Source organism: Protopterus annectens, chromosome 10.part0 (assembly GCF_019279795.1).
Source record: "Protopterus annectens isolate FY-2018-M chromosome 10.part0, PAN1.0, whole genome shotgun sequence".
NCBI lineage: Eukaryota > Metazoa > Chordata > Ceratodontiformes > Protopteridae > Protopterus > Protopterus annectens.
Window position 1 is genome coordinate 1,095,245,293 of NC_056744.1, and position 22,036 is coordinate 1,095,267,328.

General features: G+C 39.9%; 1 protein-coding gene across 1 annotated transcript in view; it reads left to right on the forward strand.

Annotated features, from left to right (window-relative positions):
- The window catches only part of LRRC40 (leucine rich repeat containing 40), a gene marked incomplete in the record, with an annotated part of 881,899 nt that overhangs the window by 192,794 nt on the left and 667,069 nt on the right, over window positions 1–22,036 (forward strand). The window contains 1 exon segment of the mRNA XM_044085837.1: window positions 8,911–9,034. Within this exon segment, the coding sequence (XP_043941772.1) occupies window positions 8,911–9,034 (124 nt within the window).

Below are 22,036 nucleotides of genomic sequence, written 5' to 3' on the forward strand. Positions count from 1 at the left end.
CTATCCTGGTGGATGCAGTCCAGAGATTCTTCTAGGTCGTCCCTTTGTCCCTCCACAGCCCAAGGCCATAGTGACCATAGATGCTTCTCAGATGGGGGTGGGAGGCATTATCTAGGGAAGACAGTCCAAGGAACTTGGTTCCCCCTCCGAAGCCAACTTGCATGTCAGTGTTCTAGAGCTGAGGGCAGTGCTTCTAGCATTACAAGCGTTTCACTGTGCCTTACCTTAAGGAACGATAAAAATTCTATTGTTTTCATGCAGTGTACATACATTTCAAACAATTTTTAATTTTACTCCAACATTATTTAAATTGCTCAAGGTTTACCTTTATTCTGTAGGAACTGTTCCCACAGATTACATTTGTTTCTGTGTAACTTGCTCCTCTTTTCAAAGGATCCCACCTCCATTTCTTTTATAATAATCAATACTTCAATTAAAGTTCAATTGGATTGATTTCCATGTTCTAGTAATTGTTTTTTTGGCAGCCAATTGCATTAACTTTAATAAGGCCAACTGTGTGTAGGCAATTTAGTTCGTGTCCCAGCACAAAGTTACAATAATATGCTCCCGCAACATTTTTGACAGAGTACTTTGTAGTAATTTTCTTTAAATATGTCAGCTTGAACTCTCCAAAATATTGTCCATTAGTAAATTTCTCTTTCCCATCACACATCCAGCATTTGCTGTTTCCCTGAAGAAAACATCTCCAGTCTACTTGGGGTATAGAAATACTTAAATATTTCCAAGCCAAAACCCTAAACCTTCTGGACTTTAAATGTTCAGGAACTATACAATTCTGTTCCATTGTTGCTTCTTAAATTGCCTTTTTAGTCTCTTCTCCTAATCTTTAACCACCTCTGGAGTGATTTTTTTTTTAGTTATCACACAGTATGTTTATATGTGGTACTAATTATCTTTAACAGCAGTTTCTGTTCTAAACTCAAATTAAAACTCTATCAGAGCTGGTCTTTCATTTAGCAGTCTCCTAGCCCCTTCTGTTTGCCTATACTATACTCTGATATTAATCCGTGGTAGGGAAAGTGAATCTCTAACCCTGCAGTCCCATCTTCTGCTTGGTCTCATCCCATTCCATTTCTTGTCCCATGCTAGCTATTTATTTACTAGTTATTTCCATCTAATACCTAGGTTCCTTTAATTTTCTCCAGTAAATTCCACCTTCCTCTTGCTTGTTTTCTGTACCTCTAGTAAACCTTATTGACAAAATCTCCTTTCTTCATTCCATTGTTGACTTAGTCCTTAGAATACTTTCTGCTACTGTATGAATTTAGTAATCTGTATAGTTACTCTCAAGGACATTCTTGTACCCCGTTTCTTTATTATCCCTTTCTGCTTTATAACTTTGTGGTTGTGTTATTTACAGGAGTCTTAACTTTGTAGTTCTAACATATCCCTTGAAATTGGGTAATCCTAACTACCTCGTTATATGGGGAGAATCAGATTATCCCAACTGACTCTTACTCTCTTTCCTTCTGAAATAAATTCCTTCAGCTTTTTATCATCCACAGGTACTTTGGTTGATAAAAATAGGCCTAACCTGTGTATAAAACTAAAGGGAATAAAAACATCTTCATTGCTTGTATGTATTTTACTATCCACATCCATAATTAAGAGCTTCATATTTCTAAGTGTTTGAATTATATTTTTAGTCTCTCTCCTTACTGCTACAGTTTTATATTGTCTGTCTTAATTATATGCCTTGAAAAGACTTGAAACTGACTCGAAATGTTTCACAAAACTGAAATATTTGGATTATAAGTACAAAATGTCTGCAAATGAAGCAAAATGTTCTTGATTACCTAGAAAATGCATATCCTTGAATTTGACTGTTCCTCTTAAAATTGCTCTAAATATAAAGTAAATAGAAATGGGAAAATAGGTCATGCCTGCTTGGTTCCTCAGTCCAAACACAGCTTGTCAGAGAGAAACACTTCCACCTTAATTCTTACCTCCATCCCTTCACATGTCCTCCTAATTAATCCTGTTATTCTACCAGGGAATGAAAATGTTGTACTCTTAAAATCCCAGATGATTCTATTGAATGTTTTCTCTACCTGAAGACCCACAAACAGTAGCAGCAGTCTTATTCTGCTTCTCTGTGTCATCTTTGTTCTATTAATGTCAGATGTTTAAAAAAAAAACTCACTTATTCGTATCAGTTTTGGTTTCACCTTTTCCATTATTTTACGTATTACAGAAATGAACACTTTGTAAACGTGTATAAAATTGAAATGGGTCTATATGAAGCTGTGTCTGAAGGGTCTTTTATCCTCTTTGGATAAAGCATTCAGCGCAGATTTCTTCCAATATGCTGGCACTCCTACTTTTAAAATGTTGTTAAAACATAAGCTTCCAGATTTATCACTTTTATACCTCCCAACTTCTGGTCTTCCACAAGAATATCATCTGTTCTTGGAGACACTCCTGTTGATTGTACTTCACTTTTTATTTCATCTCTTCCTATCTTTGCCATTAAATGTTTAACTGCATCTTTCTCTAACCTTGACACAGTTAAGTCTTCTTTCTATAACTATTTACGATGGTGCAATGGTAATGTCACTTCACAGCAAAGGGCTCTCTGGTTCAATTCCCTGCTGGGGTGCCTTCTGTGGGGAGTCTGCATGTCCTCCCTGCATCCGTATGGGTTTCCTCTGGGTGCTGTGGTTTCCTCCCACGTTAGAAAGACGTGACTGGAGTGTTTTTCCCCGGGCCTCTGCTGAAAATTGACTTTGTTCCAAGTTGGACTTTCCCTGTAAACAAATGATAAATACATGGGGTTTTTTTGCCTTTTTTTGGTTTCCAAGATCCTCTGCTTTATACAATTTTTGTATAAAAATTGCGAAATATCCCTAATTTCTGTCTAGGATAACTGTCTGTTTTTCTCTTAGGCTCCATGAATTTGCCAACAACTCTTTCTACTTGTTTTGGAAATTGCATCTTTGCTGGGAGAACCTTGTGACCTTTTTCTCATTTCCAAAATCAGCATCTTCAACTCCTCATCCCTCAACTGGGGAAAGGTCCTTAGAAATACAATTCTATAGATGGCCCCTGGACACCTCTACATTTTTACACTTTCCCCTAATTTTATTTGACAAGTTTCCTGTAGAAAGCCAATCCGATTAAGTCCAAATTTGTTCTTGTAGCCTTGTGTTGGCTTTGATAGATTTGCTTTTAATCAAGACTCGCCTTTTGGAGAAACGTTTCCATCTATGCCCTTCAGGACCAGCAAGCTACCTCTAGCAAGCCTCATCTGGATCTTCACACACTGCAGCTAACCCCATGGCTTCTGTAGCTCTGTTGGCTGACACCTACACCAACGCTGACACGTTTTTCTATTTTGACTTTTTCTAGAAAACTGGTCACTTTTTTACTGCTGCTTTCCACAAAATTGAGTTACCTATAGCAAATCTTTACATAATTTTTGCCACCTCTTTAAATGCACACATACCTGTTGTAGCCAGTTTATTCTCACTCAACTCACTGTATCACTTCTTTGAAAAGTTAGTGTTTTCACTGAGATTTCAAATCTTGTGTAATTGAAACCCTGCCTTTCTGAAGCAACATTTTTAGTAGAATTTATTTTTTTCCTTCAGTGTTGACTTTAAGTAGTAGAGTCATGATGTGGTTTCCAGTATATCCTCTGTATCTGGTATTTCATAAGGGCAGAGTGTCCATGTGCTCCTTTTCTCCTTTCATGGCAGCTTCCAAGTCTAACCTTTGCTAGTCAGTATATTTATCAGTCTTTAGAAAGAGAGTATCTTAAGCTAATCTGTTTCTTCTGCATATCTCTAATATTTGCATGTAATTGTTAGTTTGCTTTGTTTTTGCTTTTCTGGAAACTCATATTTTTCTCGTGGCTCATTGTTTTATGGGCTCACAACTGATATTGCTGTCAACATTTAGTTTCCATGTGCTAAAAGTTTATATTCCACTTAGTTGAGAATGTTTGATCATTGTTTCAACTTTTCAGTGTCATCTCACCTGGGACATGCCTGAAAAGTTTTTTCAGACTAGTGTACATACCAGGTTAAATGTATAAATAGATTTATGGATTTTCACAGATTGGTCAGGTTCATTTAAACAACTAAATCATTCAGAAAGATCTGGAAGCTATGTCCTCTACAACAGTTTTTTTTTTCTTTGAAATGTGTGCAAAGCTAACTACATGGATAACTACATTATATTTTGTTATGAAGGTGCGATAAACCTTTGCCTGTGTACCTAGACCTCCATCTAGGGCAATGGGTACCTTACAGGCCTTTTTCAACAATGTAGCATTGGAAAAATTGTGCTGCAGTGACTTTTATCTTCACTGAATACTCTTGCAAGACATTAAGCTGGTTTTGAAACCCAGGTCTAGGTCTTTCTTCTTGGCCACTGTAATCAATGGCATATTCTTATGCAGGTGCCTTGTTAATAGGGATAGAGCTGTTAATACCAGAAATTAAAGTTGTGTTAACCATAAATATTGAATTAATGAGCACCTACCCTTTATCCCCACATTTTGCTGACTTAAGCTTATGTTTGTTTTGCCCATGTTTGTTTTGCCCATGCTATACAGTAAACTAGAGATCTGAAGAGGATGGTCACCAGACGGAGCATTATGGGTAAAGGCATGTTTAGTAGTCTTCAAAGATTCAGACTGAGTTGCTGAATGCTTGACATCATTAATCTCACTGTTAACAAGGAAGGGCTGTTCACCCAGGTCTGACATTATGGTAACTTCATAAGAACTTCTGAATTTGGGTGCCTTGTGTAGTCTCAAGCTTGACTGCACTTCTGGAACTTCATTGCTATACGTTTAAGTAAGCAGTAAAGGATTATTCTGGATAGTTAATTTTGAAGGTTTTTTTTTTCTTTTTCAGATGCTATTTTTGCAGGTAAGCATAATTTTGAGTCCAAAAAAAAATGTTGGTAACCATTGCTGTTTGTCACGGGGAGATGGCTGAGGTGCCTTCTGTGCGGAGTCTGCATGTCCTCCCTGTGGTCGCGTGGGTTTCCTCTGGGTGCTCCAGTTTCCTTCCACATCCCAAAGATGCTGTAGGTGGATTGGACACTAAATTGGCCGTAGGCTGTGTGTGTGTGTGTGTGTGTGTGTGTGTGTGTGTGTGTGTGTGTGTGTGTGTGTGTGTGTGTGTGTGTGTGTGTGTGTGTGTGTGTGTGTGTGTGTGTGTGTGTACGCCTTCTGTAAAAGGTTGGGTGCCGGGCTGGCAACTCGACACCATAAAACTCCACTGCTAATCATGAGCGGACAGGTGATCCTCTGTGGCGACCCTTAACCAGCAAAAGCCGAAAGTAGTAGCTATAAGGTATTACTTTTCAAGTTGTGTGTGTTTGGCAGATATTCTCCTTGGAAAAGTGGAACTTTTGATGTCAAACATATGCTTAAAGAGGAGGTTAGACTGTGCCAGGTTAGTGTTTGGGAACGCTGGGCCCTCCTGTCTTCTGGGATTGATGCAGGGGGAGTATCCTCCTCTCTTTCTGATTCAGATGATGCCACTCCTTCTCTTTAAACTCCTCCTGGATTTTTCATTTTCAGAGACTCCTCTGCATTCCATGAGAGAGCACACTTAAATGGGGCCAGGGCCACTCTGATTCTCAGGAGAGAAGAGGGGGAATTCTTGTTTTTTTACCAGCATAGGCCCTTAGCTATACCTCCTGTGTTGACTGTGGTGGAAGATGTTTTTCAGAGGCTTCCCCTGAACTTCTTGCCTCCTGCTCCCTGCTAAACCTGATAGGTTAGGTACTATGGCCGCCGCTAGCTCATAAGTATTTGTTTAAGAGTCCTAGAGGCAGACCAGAAACTGTTTCTCAGGGGCCTAAAGAAAACCCTCTGAAATCCTGTTCCCTGTTCCCTGACAAAGGCTGAGGGGGGCTTTGGGGGTGAGGGTGTATACTTGTATACTTCTTCCACTCCTCTCATTAGAGGCAGAGTGTCAGTTTCACATGTGCAAAATTATCTCCTTATCATTCCTTTCTACAATTGAAGTCTAAAGGATGATTTGGCGTGAGAAGGTGAAGGTAGTAAGGTTGTGCTGGATTTGGTTTTATGTGTCTGAACAAGGCAAGCAGGCATTCTTTGCAATGTGGCGCGATGCTGTGAGCTACCCCTGGTCGGGTGGCTGCCACTAGTTCCTGTTCAACATGCCTGCATGCCTGGTCAGAATTTGGCTGAGCATGTTAAGACAAGTTTAGTTTTGGATGCGTTGGCTTTGCACGATGTTTGGTTGTTTGCCTGTGGAGCCTGTGGAAAGAGAAATTAAAATGGAGGACAAAGCTAGTCTATGCAAACTGTTTTTTTTTTTTGCAGGCCACCGCCACCGAAGGTTTAATTGGCCTTGCTAAGGGTGGACATATATCTGCTTATGACTCCCAGTCTAGGGTAGGTAGGTCTAGAAGTAGGGGCAGGGGCTCAAGTTCTTTTGGGTCAGAAACCAGGGTGAGGGCAGCCAGGATTTGACCTTCATTCCCATAATACCTTGCCTTCAAGAGAGATTTTTGTGGGTGGGCTCCAGGAATGTCACCAACAAAGGGAACCTCTGTGACCCGAGAGCCAGAGTCAGATTTTAGCGACAGATGCCTCGGACATTGCTTGGGGGAGCTCATCTAAATGGGAAAGTGGATAACAGACAGTGGCCGCCTGCCAGACTACAGCATCTACATACATGAAAGAGATGTTAGCAGTCCAGTCCAGTTCTACTATTACACAGGAGTTGGATCTTCCAGGAGGTGTTGATTCTAACACAACACACAACTGTCATGTGTCACATCAAAGCATCAACAAGCAAGGGCTATCCTCTATGCAGGCATCTATGCAGGATTTTTATGATTTTATGGGATACTGCGCTTGCTCTTCACAGAACAGGAAGGTCAAAGGTAGCAGACAAGAACAGCAGATGTGATGTGTTAAAAGTTCAAAAATCCTTGGATCCCCACGAGGAAAGGGGAACATATTTATATTTTTGAGATTTGACTCCACTGTTGGGAGATCAGTTCGCTTTCCACTAAACTTCCACCAGCCAAAAACCATTGCACAAAGGTTGTTCACAATTGGGTTTCATCAGCCTGCTTGGAGGCTGGGCGCTTCTTCTTTCAATTGGGAAAATCTTCATGTGTATGCCTTTCCACCTCTGCCTCTTCCAGAAAAGCCTGGGAGACAGCGCAGAGGATATATTGATGAAGGACAGGCAATGGCAGGCGTTGGCACTTACACCTCTGACCCACTGTCTGAGAGTCTCCTCCATGGCCTTACCCTCTGATCCTCTCTCTTCAGTCTCATCTTCTAGCTCAGCGCCTGTGTGCTCTTCAACAGCTCACTCTCTTCATCTCACCACACAGCCTGCCTGCTTTCTGAACAGAACACAGCTTCCTCTCAACTTCCTCAACAAACAATTATGGAAGCTTTTTATAATGAGTACAAGGAGTGTAGACAAATGAGATGAGAGAGATATTTAATTTGGGAGATTTTTTTTTTAGGTTTGAGGAAGGCTTGAGTGTGGCTCTTCTTTCAGAGTGTAGCCCGAGTAAAGGGTTGTCTTCTTATTAAGATTCATATTAAGATTCTTCAGCTTTCAATTCATGCTTTCAGATTTTGTTTTCTGACCCCCCTTTGTTCCATTTTGTGTTCAAGCGGGCTTCTTTCAGGAGAGTCTAAGAAGCTCTCCCCCCGCATCTTACTCCCTACTCCTGCTCCTGGATTGAGAACTTTGTGTTGGAAAAACTTGAAATATTGCGGCTACTACTCTACAATTTGTACTGAAGAAGCAGACTGCTTGTGATGCTTTTGAGTTGCAGAAGAAGGCTTCGGCTTCTAGGCCGGAATTTGATTTTGGCCCCTTTATGCATTTGATTTTCCATAAGGATTATTTATAAGGTGTATCATAATGGCTTTTAACATTACTAGGTTATTTTTGTGGTTTTAGGTGGACCTAGTCCTATTTTTTTTTAAGATTTGCATTTTGCCCACCTCCCCAACAAAAGACCAAAGAAATTTCTAGCATTTTTTATATTGCTTTTGCAGTCTCAGGATTTGCTTGTTCTTTTTAGGCTATTTCAGCAGTCGCTTGTTTTTGTTTGTTTTTTGCTTTAGGTTTGGCAAGCAAAGCAAGCCATTTTACAAACTATTTCTAGGTAGGTTGCATGGCTTTTTGCATTTCATTTGTTATTCCCATCATGGCAAGGGAGGTTCCAGCTGGGATTAGGCCTCATTCCACTCTGGCTACTGCCACTTCAACAGCATTTCAACGAGGGTGGCAACTTATGGAAGCAGCATCTTGGAGCTAAGTCTTGTTTCTGTTTTGCCATCACTGTCTTAGGTGCAATCTATGTCTACCTGGTTTCTAGGCAGCTGTTTTGCAGCCTGTTTTTGCTCTGCTTTGGGTTTCACTTTGCTTCTTTATGATTTGCCAGCCACTAAGAACATCTACTTTATGGGTACCTACCTATAAATGGTGAGCGCAGAGAACAGCGAACATAATAGTAGTTTACCTCCCCCTCACCATGTTCTTGTTCGTGTTCCTCCTCCTCATTCTCTCTTTGTCTTCCCTGGTAGGTACATATTGTTCGTGTTTTGCTGGGGAGTGTATGTCTTTTTACCCTTTTTTATTTATTGTTATTGTTCATGTTTTTGACGTCGGCATGCGAGCCTTGTCTTTTGAGAATCTTCTGCCGTCCTGGGCGCCTCTGACCGACTTTGATTATGATAGTAAGGCATTCGCCGACTACTGCTACGGCGTACAATAGGTAGGCCTGCATTCCCGGGGCGATCCATTCATACTCTCTGGTATAACTGTACTTTTTTATGACCTTTTTCATGTTTTGTCTGCATATTTTGTACTTTAGCTCTAATGCAGTAGCACCATTGTCAATAGTGTAGTTTTTTTTTTCTTTCAGGAACTTTCAAATAATCAGCTCGTTCAGATTCCTGGTAGCTTTGGGAAACTGACTAATTTGGTGAAGTTGAACCTTTCCAATAACAAGCTCACCAGTCTGCCTGTGGAAATCTGCTCCATGAAAAGTGAGTTCATGCTTATTAAATTTTATTTTGGTTTATTTACTTTCCATAAACTGTTGTGTTGCATATGTGAATTTAATTTAACAGCATTGTCACCTCACAGTAAGACGCTATCCGGTTTGATTCTCGGCTAGAGCATCTTCTGCCTGGAGATATAAGTGAATGGGAGTACCTTCGTTGAAGATTGTGCATCAGGGCTGGTAACCCGGCATGTAAAAAATCCACTACCAATCATTAGCGGACCAGAGTTCCGCTGTGGTGACCCCTAACCGGGAAAAGCCGACAGACACAACAACTCACAGTTGGCAGATGATAGTGGTGTGCAGTGGTTTATGAAGCTGTGTCTGTGTAGTTTGTTTTATTTTAACTGGATAAGTCTCATTTTTGGCAAAGACTGTTTTTTGCAGGGAAGTCCTCAGGAGAAATAACCATCCATGCCAGTTCATTTGGTGTCTGAAGTGTGCTAACTTTTTCAGAATTTAGAATAGCAGGTCAGTGTATTCAGCACATGTTTTTTAGGCATGGAGCTAACAAAAAGCCTGTAGAGATACTGGGAGAATACTAAGAATCCGTAGTGATAGGGAGGTTGTAACATTTGTGGGTTTTGTAAGTAGAAATAGTAAAACAAACATGAGGTGTTATCTTAACAGCTTTAATAGTTCATAAAAAGTGAAGCTAAGAACCCCAAGACTCCTCATCCCTGTATCTAGATGCTAGTTAGGGTGCTAACACTGTATATTACAAAAAAAAATAGTTTATTTATTTGAGAAGGGCATTCTGTATGCAACTCTGTTTAGATACAGTTAGTCATTTGTGTGATTTCTTATTCTGAATTTCTTAATATGAAAAAAGTAATTGTACTGAAGCTTTATTTGGATTAGTGACATAAAGTTATACATTTATTTTGGCAGCATTTCATAGCTTATTCTGCCAGTTCAGGATCTTCCACTGTGTCTAGCTGGCATTTTTAAAGGACCCCCAATCTGAAACTCTGGTGAAGAGGACTTAAACCTGTCAGTTGTAGTTGCAGCTGATGAGTGTGGGATTGATACCTGTTCTTTGGACATCTGTTTGTAGACAGTTATGGAAATGTTGAAGTGTTTTAGACAAAAGCTAGTTGTTTCAGTGTTACTTTGAAATTCATTTTGAGCAGAAGTTTTCAGTTTATTTGGTCAGATGTTCTTCGTGTTTCACTGTTCCAGTCATCACATTTGGGTTATCTGTCTGCAGGTAGCCCTCAGCCGGCCTGAATACCAGAGTCTTGGATTCCTGCGTCAGATGCTGTCTCTTCTTCCATGACGTCAGGTCAGGGGTATAAAACATGCAGCCAATGCCATTGCACCAGTCTTTCTTGCCGCGCAGTGCCCGAAGCAGTAGTAGTTCGTAAGTGCTGGTCAGCTGACTCCTGAAATTTTCGTTTTCGAGTTTCAGAACCGAAGTCTTCAAAAAAGCTAAGTACCCCGTTGGGGATTCCTTTTTCTTGCTCTTAACCGATGTCAGTAAAAGTTCATAGGTTTATACTAGGCTATCTGCCCTAAGGCATTTATAAGCCTAGCCCAAAGTTTTGTGGCTTACGCCACCCCTTATATGAAAAAATACTGTGCCCATTAGTTTGTATTTGGCTTTTGAGTTAACAATGGTCTTAACTGTGGAAAGCAAATACCTCAAAGATTTGCATTCGTACTGCATTCTTTGCTTAGGCGCAGACCACAACGTCCCTCACTGTCGGTTTTGTGCCTTGTTCAACCCCAGAACTATTTGTCTTCTGGCTATATTTGCAGCAAATTTTTTTGGTACTCTGTATAACTATCCAGAAATGTCTTGGGTAAGCCATCCGACTACCGATGTTCTGAAAAAACATAAGGATAAAGACAGACCGCATAGTTTCAAAACTGCTGACGACGCTTCCATTAAGCTAGTTGCCCGTCCGCCGGTACTCAGTGAGGCACTTTCGCAGCCCCTGATAGTTAACTCAGATTCACAGGCCTCTACTGAGACCCATTCGGAGTCCGGTATGCCGCGTGATGCTTCTTCGACTATGGAACCTGCGGATGTCTCTACCTTGGATGGGCCAGGCGTCGCTGTGCAGGCACTGGCTTTTGAGTGTGTATTCAGGCCTACAGACTTGCATTTTAAATTTTAAACAGACGCCATCTTCTTCATCCAGGCCTAAAACTCTACCCATGCCTAGAAAACCGACGTCCAAACCGCTTGGTCAGGCCCATATGCCTAAAAAACAAATGCTTAAATTGGCTGAAGACCTTATTACCTTAATTAGGGGAAGCCAGCCTTCCCCCTCTGAGACCTAGAACTGATTTTCCTTCTGATTTGTCTGATCAGGAATCTGATATTTCTGTTTCTTCTGATTACCAGGATTTGCCCTTATGTACCTATGAGGATTCTGATGCAGAGGATTCCATTCCCTCTGCTTCCTCTCCAGAAGATTTTTCTTTTGGTGAAACCTTGCACACACTTAGGGAGCATTTCCGCTTGGAAAGCCAGGATTACTCTGACTCCAAAAAGAGGCTTAGGGAATTCTTACTCCTCCCTCAACACAGACCTTTAGCTATCCCTCCTGTTCTGGACATTGTAGATGATGCTTTCTTGGAATCTAGCATTTCCCCAGACACAGTACCTCCAGCTCCCAGAAAACCTGACCGGTATTACAGAGTACTTGACTCTCTCAAGTTCCTCTTCAAGAATCCTACTTCGGACCCAGAGACCATTTCCCAAGTACCAAAGGGCATTAAGGCTACTGCTGCCAAAAACCCTACCCCTTCTGATAGAAATTCTAGAGCCTTGGACAGATGGGATAAGTAGGTATATACTTCTGCTACTTTGGCCATTAAAGCTTTAAATTGCTAGTTTCATATGTTAAAGCAGCATATCATGGGACTGCTTAAACGGAAAATGATGATTCCTGATTGTGCTGAACACAAAGAATTACAGGATTTAATGCATACTGCAGAACAAGTTGCTAAACATACTTTGCAATGTGGTTTTGACTCTTTAGAAGCATCTTGCAGGGCTGCTGTCACTGGGTCTGTTCTTCGAAGGCATGCTTGGCTTAAGGAGCAAAACTTGCCAGATCATGTTGAAGCTAAATTACTGGATGCTCCCTTAAACCAAGACTGCCTGTTTGGCAACAAAGCAGAAGTCCTCAAAAAGATGGAGGAAAAAGCTAAATCTATGCAAACTGTTAAAGATTTCCTGCAAGTACAGCCTCCCAGATTTAGTAGGCACTGGCCTTCAAAGAATTGGTCCTTTCCAGCCTCTTCCAGGCCTTCTCAGTCCAAACCCAGGAACAGCAGACCACCTAGGTTACAGTTTCAGGCTACGCACAGGCCTAAGCAGTGGGGGGCTCCCACTTCCAAAGCAGGGAGTAGTAAGACACCCCCTACGGAAAAATGGCACAATGACTTAACCTTAACCCTTCCAAGCCCTGCTCAACTACCTGCCCACTTAGGAGGAAAGCTCGCCCTGCATGCAAAAAACTGAAAACTCATTACCCAGGACAAATGGATACAGATTCCACTTCCACACCCTACCAACCCCAAATGGTTGGCCAGACCTACCCCCTAATCAGTGGGCAGAGGCTCTACAGCAGGTTCTCTCTCCAAGTATCAGGGCTGTTCGACCTGTCCCAGCAGAAAAAGGGGACAATGTTTTTATTCAAGTCTTTTCCGGGTACCCAGAAAAGACAGCTCCTGGCTTCCTATCCTGGACCTCTCTATTCTAAACACCTTTTTGATAATCTCAGAATGCTAACACTTCCAACAGCTGTTTCTTATGCTAGGCAAAGATGCCTGGTTGGCAATCTTAGACTTAAAGGAAGCTTACCTGCACATTCCAATAAGGGAATCTTGCAGGAAATACCTATGCTTCAGGGCAGGCTTCATGCACTATCAGTTCTCTGCATTTTCCTTTGGCTTATCTACTGCGCCCAGGGTATTCACAAAGTGTCCATCTCCAGCCTTTTCATTTTGCAGGCAGAGAAATATTCAGATACTTGGACGATTGTCTGATTTAGGCAGAAAGCCAGGACTTGCTATTAAAACATCTGGCATTCGTAAAGAAACTTCTAAAAGAAACTAACCTCACTGGGGTACATCATAAACGAAAAGAAATCTCATCTAGTACCCTGCCAACAGATTGTATTCCTGGGCGCAAGCTTGAACACAACTTCCCAGGTGACTTTCTTCACTCCAGAGAAACAAGTTTATTTGACAACCTACTTCAGACTACTGGCCACAAAGACCCAGCTGTCTGCAAGGAAAATAATGCAAGTCCTGGGGTTCATGGCCTCTTGCATCCTACTAATTCCATATGCAAGACTGCATATGAGGAAACTAAATGGTATCTAAAAAACTATGGTGCTAACATTCTCAGGACCTGGAATCAATGATTCCTATCATTCCTTGTATAAAGACAGAGTTCCTTTGGTGGGCAGAGGCCTGCTACCACAACAAGGGGCTCCCTTTCACTCTACCCCCTGCCGGCCAAACCCTAACAACAGATGCATCAGACTATGCATGGGGGCTCACTTGGCAGGGCAGTGCATTCAGGGCAAATGGAACCTGAGACAGATGCACATGCATATCAACCAAAAAGAAATGTTAGCTGTACAGAATTCCCTGACAGCCTTCAAAGACCACATTCTTCCAAGACAATTATTGGTAAAGACGGACAACACCACAGTTATGTGGTACATAAATAAGCAGGGAGGAACCCACTCGTACCCTCTCTGCAGACTAGCCATGGCTCTGTGGAACACAGCCTTGAGCTACCAAGTACACCTACAGGCTCAATTCCTGCCAGCAGGCAAGTTAAATTCTCTGGCAGACGACCTAAGCAGAAATCTTATGGACCCACACGAATGGAAACTGGAACCAGCGATATTCAAACTCTTGAACAACAAATGGTGGACTCCAGAGATAGACCTGTTTGCCTCCCCTCAGAACTACCAGTTGGACAAATTCTGCACAAGGACTTCCCACAGTCAAGCTTGGAAAGTGGATGCCCTGTCCTTTACCTGGGCAAGCCTCTCGGTTTATGCCTTTCCCCCTCTGCCACTCTTCCCGAAGATTCTGCTATAGATCAAACAGGACAAGCCAATGACAGCACTGGTACCCCCTCTTGCACAGTATGACACTGCTGGAACCATGGCACCTGCCTCAGACCCCTTCCCTGCTGTCCCAGCAGGCGGGCCAGATTCTGCACCCTCAGCTTCAAACCCTGAACCTTGCAGCCTGGCTAATTCCTTGAGCTCTCCAATAGCATCCCTCAGTAAGCAGGTGCTAGATGTCATTCTGGAGGCAAGGAGGCTTAGTACTAGAAAATCCTATGCTGCAAAGTAGAAGAGATACTGTTCCTGGAGCCAGACTCAGGGGGATGAGTACAACGGTGCCAGCTTACCTCATATACTTCAGTACTTAACAGAAATGCTCCACAAGGGCCTATCCTTCTCGTCAATTAAAATTCATGCCTCTGCCATTTCAACACATTATAATACTGAACCACCCCTTTTTCCTCTCACCCCCTGCTAAAGCAATTCCTCAGAGGGACCAAGAATTTAAGACCCCCCCCCCAGGAGAGCCCCTACTCCAGCCTGGGACCTTAACTTTGTATAGTAAAAGCTCACTCTCCCCTCCTTTTGAGCCAGCTGCAACTGCAGAGTTGAAATTCCTTTCTTGGAAAACAGCCTTCCTTCTAGCCATCACTTCAGCAAGAAGAGTGTCTGAATTACAGGCCCTCATGGCAGTGGAGCCCTTCATTATCTTCCATGCAGGCAGGGTTTCCCCTCAGGACCAAGCCTTCCTTTATGCCCAAGGTGGTGTCTAGTGTGGCCCTAAATCAGTCCATTCATTTGCCTCCCTTTTTCCCGAATCCACAAAACAAAGGAGAACGAATACTGCACTCTTTGGGCATGCACAGACAACTTAGATTCTATTTGGACAGGACTAAGCCTCTCAGAAAATCTGAACAGCTGCTAGCTGGCTTTGCTGCAGGGGCAGAAGGGAAGGCCATTTCAAAGCAAACCATTTCTAAGTGGATAGCCCATTGTATTCATGTATGCTATAAGCACCATGGAATAACCTACTCCACAGGGGATAAGATCACATTCCACCAGGGCTGCATCTACCTCTACAGCCTTTCTCAGAGGAGTCCCTACCAGGGACTTCCTAGAAACTGCTACTTGGAGCTCTGTACATACCTTCACCAAGCATTACCATATGCCTGTTTTTTTCTAAATCCAGGGCTGCTGGCCCTAATGCTCTCGAACTTCCTCCTCCCTTCCTTAGCTTTTGGAATCAACCCAAATGTGATGACTACAACAGTGAAACACGAAGAACATAGTACAGTTGTGTACACTTACCATAAATGTAGATGTTAGAGTGTATTCACTGTTGCAGTCCTGGTTACCCTCTCTCCAGTCCCCTGACTTCTCTTGACTCTACCGTTCCTTCTTGTTTGGTGTATTTAAGCTTTCTGGTGTATTTGCTTTTTGATGGAGGTGTACCATAACATATAATTGCTTCCCGTTGTGGGGGCACCTGACATCTGGGGCAAGAAAAACTGATGTAATGGTGTCTGCTACATGTTTTCATGGAAGAAGAGACAACATCCGATGCAGGAATCCAAGACTCTGGTATTCATGCCGGCTGAGGGCTACCTGCAGGCTGATGGCCCAAATGTGATGACTGCAACAGTGAATACACTCTTCTTCTTTCGGCTTTTCCCGGTTAGGGGTCGCCACAGCGGATCATCTGTCCTCTCATGATTGGCAGTGGAGTTTTACAGTGTTGAGTTGCCAGCCCGGCACCCAACCTTCCACAGAAGACACACACACACACACACACACACACACACACACACACACACACACACACACACACACACACACACACACACACACACACACACAGCCAATTTAGAGTGTCTAATCCATCTACTGCATGTCTTTTGGATGTGGGAGGAAACCGGAGCACCCGGAGGAAACCCACGCGACCACAGGGAGGACATGCAGACTCCGCACAGAAGGCACCCCAGCCGAGAATCGAACCGGAGAACCTCTTGCTGTGAGGGACAATGCTAACTGCTAACCTCCACATTTATGGTACGTGTACACAACTGTACTTTTTCTGCAGACCTGCTTTTGTTTGTCTTTCATCTTTATTGATTTCATGTCTGATCTCTTATCTCCTTTTAAATTTGGAGTCATGGTTTTTGTTACCTAGTTCCCATCTTGGATATTAAGAAAGAGATAGATCAAGGACTATTTTCATTAACCGTAGGAGATAGACAAGCACTATACTATGGAGTGTATGTTGGTAATGTGTTGGGTCAGTGTTACTGTTCAATGATTTTTCTCATTAATAGCAGTACTATTTGAATTTTTCTGCTTAAAGATCATTTGGCTATGAATAGGTAAGACTTGAAATATATATGCTGAAAGTACAGAACTTGACTCTTCAGACATGGCAACATTGGGAATAGTACATCTTAATACATTTTTCAGTCCATTGATTATATTTTTGACAGTTTGTCAGATTTACAGTTTGTGGAAATGATAGTTGTCATTCATTACTTAAATGTAATATGAAACAGATGTGTCTTAACTTTTCTCCATAGCCTTGCTGGAACTGCACGAGATATTACTGCATTTCTTGGTTTATTTGTGATAGGAAAGATACTCAATACAGTTTTGTACTTGTTCTAGCTGTGTAGACAAGTCCAAGCTAAGGTAATTGCAGCAAGTACTCTTTCTTTGTACTTGACTGTTGCCACATTTCATTCATGGTTTCTCTGGAGCATCTTTTATTTGGAATTCAGCTTTGAGCAGAGCTACTGTAAAATGTCTCATTTTTAAATGAAAGTTGAGGTTGAATTTATTTTGAACAGGAGCAGTGGCAAACTTGGGGAATTTCTTTGTCTCATCTCTGTATCCACGTGCAATTATGACTACATGTGTTCTGTGTGTATCTGTTTTCACTCGTTTGTAATTCAATCTTGGGTAGTTTTTGTAGACTATAGCAGCATTCTTTGTAGGGTTGCTAGTGTCTTGTGCATTGACTTTTTTAAATAGTAGTTTATGCTATTTACTGTTGGTAGCAACAACTGTCTTTCTCTGCTTATTCTTTTCTGATGGTGAGTGATGGGAACCGTATACAATCTATGTCCTTTTTCTTAATCACAGCAGTCCTGTTATGATTGGTATCTGCATGTAATGTAACAGTTGTATTTATGTTAAAGTATTTCATTGTATGTGCTGTTGTAATGGTTTGAAAAACTAGAAGCTATTGTCTTGTTCATCATTTCAGTGCCACCCTCATCATGTTCCATTAATTTACTTAATGGCATACATTTTCAGTCAGTTTTGAGTAAACTGGAAAGATACTGCAACATATCCAGAAAACTCTTCTATTCCTTATCTGACACAAGCATTTGTACCACATCTGTAAAATGCTTGTCATCTGGTTTCAAACTTTTTGACATTAATACCTGACTTGTGTATCTAAGCTTTCTAATTTTAACTCACTGTTTAAGGTTATAGTTTCTCACCATTTTCAGCAACTCAGTGTTTTAGCATGCTTTCTGTCACATGCCAAAAAAGCATATAATCTCTGATAACACCTTCAGAACATTCTTGTCATATGTAGGAGTACCTCGGGCACTGGCAAAATGCTAAGTATAAGTCTAGGAAATGTTCATCTTCCTTTAAATGTAGAAAATCTGTGCAGGTTGGAACTTTCATCTAACATGGTTTGTCAAAATCCCTGATAAACATAAAGTACGGAGAAGTTCTACAGTTGACATTAACAGTAACCATTTATTTTAGGTTACAAAGTAAATGAATATGTTCATTGCATCACTGCTTCAGTAGCCTAAGCTGTTTGGGTTATATTCTTGTTTCATTTTTCTGGAGGGAAATCTGAAGCTACAGTTTTCTTAGTATCTTCAGCCTGAGAAGAGAGCATAGAACATAACATTCTGCCTCCAATCCCTGCTCTTCTGATTAAAAATCAGTGTCAGAAAGAAAGGGGAACTCTCTCATTATCTAATGGGGAAACAAGCCTAGTAAAAGCAGAACTATGTTGCCTGGTAGAGCCCTGCAAGTCGCCTGGTAGAGCCCTGCAAGTCTTAGACAAAAGAAACTTTTTTTTTATACTGTTTGCTTTCTTTTTCTGGGAGAATCCTATGAAAGACTGACTAATGCAGGCGTACTTCCCTGGAAACCCAAGAAAATGTATCACTTTTTTTTCTCAAATGTGTTTTGCTTGGAGGTAGAGCTAAAGCTTGAATTATATATAACATTTTGGGGGAAATAAATGCCATTTTTATTAATTGTAGGCAATCCACAAATGAAAATATTTTGTTCCATGAGGAAGTCAGATATTCTTCTAAAATTCTTCCATAATTGCCTCTTTGGTTTCTTCATTTTTTGATAACACTTGGATATGTTAAGGTTGTAGATTCTTTACTTGAAATGTGTTTTCTAATTACTTGTAGGTTTTTCTTTTTTAAAAAAAGTAATTGTGCTATGATTTTGTGTTAGTGAATTGTAGTCCTGTGATATTTTGATATTGTTTAATACAGTTTAGCTCATATGATTCTTTAACTGTAATATAGTTAGCATTACCTTCTCAGCAAAAAGCATAATTTTAGTTAAAATTATAGGCAAATTTCCATTCCTTTTATTTTTTGTTTCTGTTGATGTTAAAAAGTAGGTGATAGAGGTTGTCCTTGTTTTTTTCCCTGTAGATAAAGGAATTGGATTTGAAGAAAAAGATTGTGGTTTAACATTTGCTAAAATGTCAGAGTACATGTTTTAGAAGATATACAATGGTGGGAAATCAAATATTTCTAAAGTGTTGAATAAATAGTTGTAGTTCAGTAGCCCAGATTGTTTCTCAATATTCAAGTTAATGAATAATGTACTAAATAATAAAAAGCATAGTGTCTTTTAGTGTTTGTTTTAATATTATCTAATGTTTGTATTATATGCAAATCCTGTTTGATCTGTATAGTTTTTTAATTTACTTACTAAAAATGGATACAATTCTTGTAATCTGTATTAGTGAAATCGGTCTACAAGAACAACAAAGTTGGGAATTTTTATTTTCTTTATATACTGGTTTAATGAATATTTCCAGGACAGTGGCATTATTTCATTTAGCTGAATATCTGTTAAGGTGTTTTGAGGAAAATGAATGTTGTTTTGGGGAAAATTTTGTTAAAGTCAGAAATTACCCTGTCTGTTTCTGGAGATATTCAGTTTTCATTTTTTATCTTGTCTATCTCTTTAAAAGAGATTTCCTTAAGTAAATTAAGTTCTATTGGAATTGTATGTGTAATCTATCCAAGAATGCAGTTATATTTGGTTTTTGAGTGTCCTTTTGATTTAAGTCTTGGCTCATGGATGAATAGTATTAGTGTTTAAATGCCTCTAAAGTTTCAACGATATATGTATTTTAATTTTGCATATCTTATTTCTGTTATATAATAAGATCTAGTTTGAATTTTAATTATTTTTGATAAGTTATGTGCATGTCTAAGTGATAAAACAAATTAATCTGTTTTTAATTTTCTAATGCTTACGTAGTTTTGTGTTGAGGTTTAGTTAAAAAGTATAATGAAATTATTTCAGCCTTTATAAGGTTGCCTTTCTTTATATTTACTTTTAGCCATATGATGTTTAGCTTACATTTCTAGTAATTTCCTGTCCCATTCTTTTATTTTTATACAGTGCTAAAGATTTTCCCAAGATGTGGGTGTTGAGTCCCAATCATATTTCACTTATTGCATTCCATTTGTTAGTTTGCATAAGGACATCTTTTTTAAAGTATAGCTAACATTTAAATTATTTTAATTTAGTAATATAGGCTGATATTCTGTTAATTAATGGTAACTCTTTTTAAAAGTCTATTTTAATTTTCATAAAATCATTGTGGTCTGAAGTAGAACAGGGATTTCAGTATTTTGAAACAACACACTGTGGTACAAATAACCTGTCTATCCTAGTTTGAGTTCCATGAGCAAAAGAATAGTGTGTACAATTTAATGATTTATAATCTTTCATAAACAATGCTTCTCTTAATTTTAGTATTTCTGTCCAGTTTTTAAGATCCTTAGCCAGAGGAGTTAATCTTAGTGTTCTAGTAGCTCTAGAGTCTGACTCGCTTAATATACAATTAAAATCTCCCCTATTTAATTGCCTGTAGCATTGCCAAGTATGTTCCGTGGCTTTTTAGCTAGTTTGACTTCCATCTTATGGAACAAATCTAAATTAATTAGGACCCACACACTACTGTTACATTTTATACCTATGATCCTCATGTTTATATTCTTTCGGAGGTAAAACTCATGACCCCCTCTTTTTCCTTTAAAATGAGATTTCCACATTCCCTAGATAACACTGTATATTTAATTGGATTCCAGATGTATTTATCTGAACGACTAATGTGCGTTTCTTGAAGTATAAGCTGTGCCTTATTAGCATCTAGATATTTTATCAGGTTTGCTCTTTACTTAACATTGTTTAGTCTATAACCATTAGTGGTTATAAGAAACATTTCTTCCACTTCTAATTAATTTTCATGGTCTGTAAGGCATTTCAGGCATGAAGAAGAAATAGTATTTAAAATAAAGTAAATTAGATAGATACATGGAATGAAGTAATTCTTAGCCTAGAAGAGAACAATCCCACTAGACTAAAAGCCACAGACGTGACTTGGAGATAGAGAGAAAGGGTTAGATGCAAGTTGGCATAAGAGTATCACATCTCTGCGGATATTAAGCTGTTAATCTGGAGATAATGAAATTTAGATCTCTTAGTTGTAAGAGTAATTATAAGTGTGATATATAATCGACTTGTCTTTCAAATATTGTAATTATAATATTTCAATATAACACTTTCAAGTGTTTTATATTGACGTTTATACTGGCTGTCAAATATAAATGTACAAGCATTTTCTTATGTAACAATATTTTGATTAATATCAGGCAAAACAAATATTGGTACAGTTCTGCTTTTTAGTACAAAGAATATGATTCTCAAATGAGTGAAGTCACGTAATATAACAATATAAACTGTAAAAATATATGAACTGTAAAATATTTAAATGAATAGTGGATTTCAGCAATAATATAATTTTTAGGATGCATATTGGAATTGCACTCCACTTAGGATTCCCCTATTCCTTTATCTTTGCCTAATACATAGGGAAGGCAGTCTCTTCCCCACAGTCCAATTCTGTTACCTTTCCCTTTGTAGATATTTGCTTCCAGTACCAAGTAAATTCTGGCCTCCTCTTGTCTGTTCTCTGTACCCCTGTTTGTGGTCATCCCTGTTGGCAAAAGCTCTTCTCCAGTCTTATGTTGGCTTAGTTCTTAGAATGCTTTCTGCTACTTTATGAATGTAATAACCTGTGTGGCTATTGTAGTCCTTTAAGGATATGCATCCAAAATCCCAGGCTATCATCATTTCTTGAATCTCGCTCCCTGCGTTGTTATCATCCCTTTCCAATTTAAATTATAGCTTTCTGCTTGTGTTGTGTATATGAGCCTTTACTGCATAGCTCTAAAATATCCCTTCAAATTAGCTAATCTTTATCCACATTGTCCTATTGGAAGGATAAACCTGTCTCACTTGACCCTTGCCCTTTCCCCTTCCATGTAACATCTTTCAGCTTTTAATTACTATCTACAACTTCTACTGTGGGTTGATAAATATGCCTGATGTGTATATAAAACTAAAGGAACTAAGAACATTTTGACTGCTTGTATCTTATTTTCCATAAACAAGAGCTTCCGGTTTCTCAGTTTTGTGTTGTCTTTTGGTTAGTTTCTCCCCACGTATACTTGGCTGCTACAAGAAAATACTTTTTAATCTGCATTCCTAAGTTTTCGTGATATGATGTTGTCATTTTTATTCTTCAGCTGTGGGTCTCAGATCCCATCCTCTGAACCAGCTCGGCTGCATTTCCTAGACTCGAGCGCCTCCCT